Source organism: Eleutherodactylus coqui, chromosome 2, assembly GCF_035609145.1.
Source record: "Eleutherodactylus coqui strain aEleCoq1 chromosome 2, aEleCoq1.hap1, whole genome shotgun sequence".
Classification (NCBI taxonomy): domain Eukaryota; kingdom Metazoa; phylum Chordata; class Amphibia; order Anura; family Eleutherodactylidae; genus Eleutherodactylus; species Eleutherodactylus coqui.
The window spans coordinates 183423426-183432213 of NC_089838.1; the positions used below are offsets into that span (position 1 = coordinate 183423426).

Genomic DNA, 8788 nt, shown 5'->3' on the forward strand with positions numbered 1-8788 from the left:
TTATTCGGTCTGGCCCTGCCTCTACCCCTGGCCACCGCACTGGCTCGGCCTGTGCCCACACCCTGACTTGGGCCTCTGCGTCCTCGCCCGCGTCCACGTCCTATAGGCCTACCCCTACCCCTCAGCATGGTGTATTACCAGTGATTTGATTTCCCAGGCAGGAAAAAAATTGGCGCAAGCCTGCAGCCAAAATAGAATTTTTTCCCTTGTTTTTCAAAGGACAAGCCACACTGCGTGTATTCAATGAATACTACTAAGTTTAATAACTGTGTTGTGGCCCTGCAAATGTGTCAGAGAACTGCAGTGATGCAAAGTTATTCGCTACAGCAGATCAGGGATTTCCCATGCAGGAAAAAAATTGGTGCAAGCCTGCAGTAAAACGTAGCTGGCTGCGTCTGATTTTTTTTAACGTTCTGCACGCAGCACACACGTACCCAGAGCCCTGAGGACTGTCAGAGGCAGGCGAAATAGAATTTTTTCCCTTGTTTTTCAAAGGAAAAGCCACACTGTGTCTATTCAATGAATAATGTATGTCTTCTGGTCCTGCCTACACAATTCTATCCCTGTAGTATTAATGCCGGGTGAAATGGTCTGCACAGCCGGTTTTGAGAGAAAAAAAAAAAAATGCAACACTGCTAACAGCAGCCTGGACAGTACTGCACACGGATAGATGTGGCCCTAGAAAGGACCGTTGGGGTTCTTGAAGCCTACACTCACTGCTAACACTCTCCCTGCCTAACCACCACTTCTGTCCCTATTGCAGGGCGCAATGCTCTGCAGATCCAATTTTGAAAAAAAAAAAAAAAAATCCAGTGCTAACACAGTACTGCACACTATTAGATGTGGCCCTGAGAAGGACCGTTGGGGTTCTTGAAGCCTACACTAACTCCTAACGCTCTCCCTACAGCAGCTCCAGCACGATACCACTGTCCCTAAGCTAACTCACAACGCATCTGAGGCGAGCCGCGGGAGGGGCCGATTTTTATATTCGGGTGACATCTGATCTTCCCAGCCACTCACAGCAGGGGGGTGGTATAGGGCTTGAACGTCACAGGGGGAAGTTGTAATGCCTTCCCTGTCTTTCAATTGGCCAGAAAAGCGCGCTAACGTCTCAGAGAGGAAACTGAAAGTAACCGGAACACCGCGTGGTACTCGTTACGAGTAACGAGCATCCCGAACACCCTAATATTCGCACGAATATCAAGCTCGGACGAGTAAGTTCGCTCGTCTCTAGTCTCTACACCTTGGTGCAGTTTTCCACAAGGGAAAACATGACCCCTTTCCCCCAAAATTCACACAGTACATTTAAAAATGTCTCTTGTATCAAAAAATACAGATAGATAAATATAGATTGTGAGCCCCAATGGGGACAGGACCCAACATCCAGTGATATAAAGTGCTCTGTAATATGCATACCCTGTATAAAAAGGGTAATTATTAATAAAGGTATGTTAGGCTGAATATACTTTTCTATCCATTGCTATGCCTCTTTGCAATTCATGCTTTGCTATTCATGCTATTCATGCACAGGCTTTTCATCAAGTGTTCTGTCAATAGCTCTTTTCCTTCCAGCTATCCTTGTGGTGCTTTGAAAGAAATCTTAATTATCACTGAAAATTACTAGTATTTGAAACCTGCAATCAATGAGAAATTAGACAATAAAGCAAATATGTAGGAAGCACAATCAGGCAGATAATGAGAAATATCACACAAGTTATTATTTCCTACACTATTGTGCTCTTGTGAAGTCCAACAGCCAAGTTACTGTGGCCCAAACTACTTCACGACATGGAAACTACAAGTTAATGCAATTCTTATTGTGTTTTCTTGTTAATCTGACACTTGATTTGATTTTCATTCGGTATGTAATACAAATGTATAAGACTGAGATGAAACAATGTAATGTAATGAGTGTATGCTACTTCAGTGTTTGATAGTGAGTGACCAAGAAGTATCTGCACTAGTTTTGCACACTAGAAATACATTATAATCCAAGACATTTATTATAAAAAAAATTATGGAAAGTTACTGTACACATTTCATACTTAGCATTTTCAGGTAAATGGTCAGTCACTCGGGACCCCAACGGATCAGCTGAGCGGATGCATGCTTTTTCATTGATCCTATTATATACAGTATTAGAGTTTGAAGCAAGTGTGGGAAGTGTGTTCTTTATTTAGAGATCAAACGCCTGACTTATAATTAGTGACTGACTGCCTGTATTGTTGTTGTTCTACTACATAAGTGTTTCATTTATGTGGTGTTTTTTTTTTTCAGCTTCGGCCAGTGCACATTACACCCCAACCATTTGTAATGGAGGAGAAGTTCTAGACTCTACCACTTCATCCTTATAATCGCTCTCCATCAACATTTCTGCCCTAAAGGTTTTTAGACTGTTAGTAAATATGCACTTTGTTGTGCAATCCTGTCTTTTTTTTGTTTTAGAAAAAACTATTTTTGAGGACTGTCTACAAAGATGTTCTAGAGCTTTTTAGATTGATTTAATGACCAATGTAACCCACCGTTTTAGAGACCATGTAAATAAGGTGCGTTATCTACACAACTTGCTGTGTTCACCAAGTAATTATGGCTTATGCCTTTTACTATATGGGTTATTTACTTTCTTATGACATTTTTGTAAGCTAGGTTATTGTTGTAACCAATTTTAGAATGCATTTACGTTACTAATAGTTACAAAAGATGTAACTGGTTGTTTTTGCACAACTGAAACAGTATTAATGTAAAGAAGCCAGTCATTAAACCTTTGTAGAGGTTTATAGCATGTATTTCTTGGTACGTATATACTGTTGTGTTGCACTGACTTGAAGGTTTCTGGAAACTATAAAGTAAAATGAATGTATGGCTTCTAAGGTATCCTGCATATGAACAAGCCAAACATGGCAATAATATTATCAGATAAGGTAAATACATGTTAACTTTACTTAGAGTACTGTACATTGGATACTTACTGTTTAGTCACTTTTTCCTAAAATACACTGGAAAATATGTATTATCAGTACTGTACATTGAAATTAAAAAAGTGTTTAAAGGAGTATTTCAAGTTATTTATTGTACATAGTTTTGGGTCCTCCATGCCCAAAACTATATAAAATAAATATACTTGCTTGTAGAAGGCCTGGTGAGATCCCGTAAACTTGTCATGGCATTCCATTGTCACATGGGTAGACAACAGAAAAGTGGGAGTGCAGCGGGGAGCACAGTGGCAGCAGGAGGTTGGTATTGTGGCATTTTTATGTAGTTTGTATCCCCCCACTGCCACCAGTCTGTCCTTTATTTTAAGTGCAGTTCTGGGCGTAGTATTTTTTTAAAGAAACAGTTCTAGAAAAAGGTTACACATTACTGCATGCAAAAACTGAACATAGGATTTTCATTTTGCCCTTTTTTCACTACCATTAAAGGAAAAATGCTTAAAAAGCAGAAATCAGAAAGAGCGGAGATTACTGTTAAAAAAAAGTCTTCTGAAAAGCAAACAATGCTCTAAATTGCACAATACACTCACCTAGAATAAAATTGCATGTGAAAATAAAAATTAATAATTTCATAAAATTCACAGACATTCTGGGTCATATAGGGCATATGTGTCAAACTCAAAGCCGGCTGGTCAAAGCCCACCTGCCATGTCATTTTATGTGGCCTGTGGAGAGGTTCAGATGCAGAAGGATCAACTCTCTACTTTCCCCAGAGGATGCAGCCAGCGCTCAGCAGAGAGGGCAGCGTCAGCACAGGGTGCCATCTTGGGTTCTGAGCTCTGGCACACACCTTCACACAGCTCTGTTCGGCAACTCACAGGTGGTGGCACAGCTCTGACAGCTCTACCCAGTTAGGAAGCCCTGTGCTAAAATGGTGAAAGCGGAGAAACCCCATCATAGGGCAAAGAGCTCAATAGCCATATTAGGAAGTAGTTACATTTAGAGCTCATTCCCACGGCATATGCAGTTTCAGTCTGTGAAATACACTGTGTGTATTCACTGCATATTTGGAACTTCAAGGGTTTTTTTGTGCGCATTGACTGCGCTTTTCATCTGTGCAAAAAAAAACCTGCAAGGTCCCATAAATTTCTCCTGCCGACTTGTATAAATATGCCGTGAATATGCAAGTATCTTGTGCATTCACTGTATTTATGTGACCCCATTGACTGTAATAATCTTAATACAGACTATAGGATATGCTGCAAATTTTTTCATGCACATAATTGGAGTGCTTATGCACCCGTCTGAATGAGCCTTTATAAACGGCCCTTTGAAGGCAACCATAATGCTGATGTGTCCCTCAGTGAAAATGAGCTTGACACCACTGATGTAGAGTGTAAGGCAATCTTTCTAGCCACTCTTGACTCTGAAGCCGTTTTCACATGGCCGATAAAATCGCACAAGGTTTGTGCATTGCGAGATGCACAAATCTTGAACAAATATGAATAGGGTCATACACATGAGCAATTTTTTCCTGCATTGCAGTGTGGGGGGAAAAAAACTCAGCATGTCCAATCTTTGGACGCTCCCTCGGAAAGCCTTGCAGTGCCTCACCTATTGTTTTCAATAGGGCCGGCAAAGCATCACACAGCTTGCTAGGTGCATGCAACTGCGATGCGATGTTTCCCGTTAAAAACAATGGGAAACGCTCCACGATCCTCCACTGCGGCTGTCAGCTGCACCAAAACGACTTGCATCTGCTGGGAATTTAGCTTACTGATATATTAGGGAAAAAGAGGATTCTCCTACTATTAACTTACAATTCCCGGGCCTAATGGGTTTTCTAAAGCGGATAACCCATTTTATATCATGCAATGTCATGTAATAAAACATTTGCATATTCCAGAATGTTAGACTTGCATTGTCTACCACAGTACTGCAGCATATTGAAAAGCTAAAAATATTTTGGCCTAACATAACAAATTAAATTGTAGTGACTAGTAATGGGAAGAGAGCTAGATGCCTAACATGTTTTTATACATGTCAGATGAATGTCTGGGTTTTCACGCCGGCCAATATACGGTGTCTTTCTCTGCAGGGGGAGGAGGCTGGAAGAGCCGGGAGCAGTGCTGAGCTCCTGCCCCCTCTCCGCCCCTCTGCACTATTTGCAATGAGAGGAGGCGGAATGGGGCGGGGCTAAGTTCCAGGAATTAGCTCGGCCCCTGTTCCGCCTCTCCTCATTGAAAATAGTGCAGGGTTGTAGAGAGGGGGCAGAGAGGGGGCGGGAGCTCAGAGCACTGCTCCCGGATCTTCCAGCCTCCTCCCCCTGCAGAGAGAGACGCCATATAACGGCGGGGCGTGAAAACCCAGCCAATATACAGTCGTCTGAATGGACCCTAAAAAAAAATAAAAACTGTGAAAAGCAATAGAAAGTGAACAGCCCCTTTAAGACTCTGCTCATCAAGTAAGCCATACATTAGAGGGAACCTGTCACCTCCCTCTCAATCCCAAAACTAATCTCACTGGCCAGCAGAGGATGAACAGTCAATCATCTCTAATCACAATTATTCATGAGTTATCAAGCTGTCCACATCTCCTTTCTCTTGACAGACAGGGTTTCATGTGTACAAGTGGATGCAAGGAGCTGTCTATCAAGAGAAAGGTGTGGTTCGTTCAGCAACTAGTGCACAATCTTGACTTTTCTCCTAAGAACAAACTTTTGTCATTTCCTGGATGTCCTCCTCTCATTCACATAGCACTATGAATACCTAATCAGCTTGTAAATTCATAGAATATGTTCAGTATATCATACATGCAGGTACCTATCAAAGGAAAAATGTAATACTTCTAGGTGACTCTCATCCTGCATGTGGCAGCATAAAGTGTTTTTTATGCACAACTGTCCACATATCTTCCCACATAAAGAAATAGCAGCGTGTTTAATCAGATGTTGCATATGAGTCCATTGAGAAGCACACAATACTGAACCACTTGTTCACTATGCCATACAGTTCTTCATTGTGGGCTATAATGCACATGATTATGTGCTGAGTAGAGATGAGCGAGCATTGCCCTTAGCGAGTACCTGCCCGCTCAAGACAAAAAGTTCGGGTGCCGGCGCGGGGGAGCAGTGAGTAGCGGCAGTCAGCAGGGGGGGGCGAGAGAGGAAGAGAGAGATCTCCCCTCCATTCCTCCTGGCTCTCCCTCACAGCTCCCTGCCTGCCGCCGGCACCCGAACCTTTTGTCTCGAGCGGGCAGGTACTCGCTAAAGGCAATGCTCGCTCGAGCAATTGCCCTTAGCGAGTATACTCGCTCATCACTAGTGCTGAGGCTTTAGATTGGGTGAAGAAGATCTCTTCATGGGAACTTTTTCCCAAGGTGAAACAGGTGTCATTTTTGATAGATTGCCAAATGCCCATGTACTTTGAAAAGTCTTATGGCCCATTTCAATGATGTTTGCACCATGAAAATGTAATGATGAGTCTTCTGGAAAAGAAACCATCATCAATGTAAATTAATTTTCCTTTCGGTCAGGGCCGACCAGTTTTTCACGCACACATTTAGGCTAGATGCACACGACCGGGTCCCTGTCTGCTTTTCTTTTTATCTGTGCTGCATATGCTCCGGATGGCTCACCGTCGGGGACGCACTGTACACATTTTCCCACGCCGTCACTAGGCAATGAGGCAGAATTCGCGACCTGTCCGCAATGTTAATTGTGGATTGGCCGCAGGTTGGACGGCGTCCATTGACCTGAAAGCCGTCCGTGTGGACACTGCACTAAAATAGAGAATGCTGCGATTTTTCCACCATGAGCGGAAAATCGCAATTGATTTCTGCTCGTGCAGGAAAAAGCACTTTTTCATTGCATGCTATGGAAGGTATTTGCTGCGGAACACTTACCTGCTATATAACAGTCTGCCCCTGACTGTGTATGCAATTACATACCAACATGGTTACCTCCAGCAGCGGACTCTGCTGCTATGCACCCATTTAAATGAATGAATTGCTGTACAGCGAACTTCTTACCCTGATGAATATTTAAACTGAGAAGTTTTCACAGGAGTTCCCCTATAATACATGAATACTAAAAAATTTGCCAATTCGTAATACAGCCAAACATAAACTATCCCTAATATTTTCAAATATGTAATCTTGATATGCTCTAACCCTTTCCAATCCAATTTGTATCCTGGTTTTTCTAGGGAGGCTTACTCTTTTCTGCTGTTATACAATGGCGCTATCTGCTGGCTAAAGCCAGTACTGCATGAGGTGACACGTTGGATAGGCTCCGACAGCAGAGAGGCTGGCAATATACAGTAAGAGAACGCCGACGGATGTCTTCCACCATGGGAGCTGTACAGTCTTAAATCATAATGTCTTCAGAGGTCAGACAGTGGATTGGAAAGGGTTAAAATAACATTATACGGTAGTCACTAAAAACCCAGATAGCTCCACATTCATTCACATATTTTATTTAATTAATTAATTTTAACCACTAAGACTAAGTATCTTATCATACAGTAATATTCATCAATATTGCTGTATATCAGAGCAAGAAGGAAAAATGGCTATCGTTGCAGACAGCCAATATATCTAATAACTAAATATGGCATAATCAGGGGAGCAGTGCTTACTCAAATTACTGTAAAATATTAGGGATAGTTTTTGCTTGGTTCTACTGCCAGTGGGCACATTTTTCAGTATTCCTAGATTTCTGTCCTGGTTTTCCCTGGAGTCTTGTTTTTTTGGTTTGTGTTCCCTTATGATACAGTTCCCCTATAAATAGCAATGAAAATGATTATTGAGAATTGGTTTATTGTAAATCAGATCTAGAAAAACCTTCTGGCGTCGTGTTGTAATTTAACCTTTTGTTACTCAGTTTACAGATACAGCTGCTCAATATGCAGAGCATTTGCAATGTAGTTGTTTACAATAGTCATCTAATATTCTGCATATGGTTTGAGCCGACTATGAGATGGGCACAGATTCTTCCTTGTAAAAGTATATAATGACCGCTTCAAATGCTGGAAATCGTATGGGAACGGAACTCAAAGAAGCCATTGGAAGAGCCGAAAGTTCCAGCACTCACATAGAGAGAAAGCACAAACGTGAAGTGCTAATGAGACTGAAAAGTAAAGCACAAAGACGACTTTTGTTACACTTTGAACTCCATCTAAATAATTTTTCCATTACTAATTTTCATCTGGAATGATATATAACAATGAAGAAGATACCTTCCTGCATTTGAACTTCACTAGGCTGCATTTGCAGAATCTAACCTTAAGGACACATAAGCTAAAAGTGTTGTTTTTTTTCTAGGAGATATTGTTAATAAAAAAAAAAAAACAATGTAAATCACTGTGGTCACATTATTCAACATGTGTGTTCTAAATTGTAACAGATTTTGCAGGATGTGTAGGCTATTCAGTATACTGTACTAACCTATGCTTCATTTGCTATTACTGCAGTGTTGTATAGGACGTGGAAATCAATTGGTATATTTGATATACTGTTATACTAATAATATTAATGTTGTAAAGACATTGGCAGCTTACACAAACTACTCTGAATGGGCATTTTTATAAGTTCTGTATGGTGGTATCTATCAAAGGTAGTGCTGCTTGTCTTGTATAAACTACAGAATGTTCATTTAAAATCTTCCAATAAATATTTTTATGTTTGACTAAACACATCTCCTTTTTTGCTATGCCCAACATTACATCAAATTAAGAAAATAGTATATTTGATGGTAAGGTAAAGTCCCCTGGTGCAAGCACAGAGTCATGACCGACTCCTAGGGTGACGTCACATTGTGATGTTTTCTTGGGGTTACTGTATTTGCGGGGTAGTTTGCC

At 41.3% G+C, this 8788-nt stretch overlaps 1 protein-coding gene across 1 annotated transcript in view; it reads left to right on the forward strand.

The window, feature by feature from the left end:
• The window catches only part of GRM3 (glutamate metabotropic receptor 3), a 127932-nt gene extending 125562 nt beyond the window's left edge, over window positions 1–2370 (forward strand). Inside the window, exon 5 of the mRNA XM_066589906.1 lies at window positions 2278–2370. Within this exon, the coding sequence (XP_066446003.1) occupies window positions 2278–2354 (77 nt within the window). The 3' untranslated portion in view covers window positions 2355–2370. The remainder of the gene's footprint in view (window positions 1–2277) is intronic.
• The last annotated feature ends 6418 nt before the right edge of the window (window positions 2371–8788 follow it).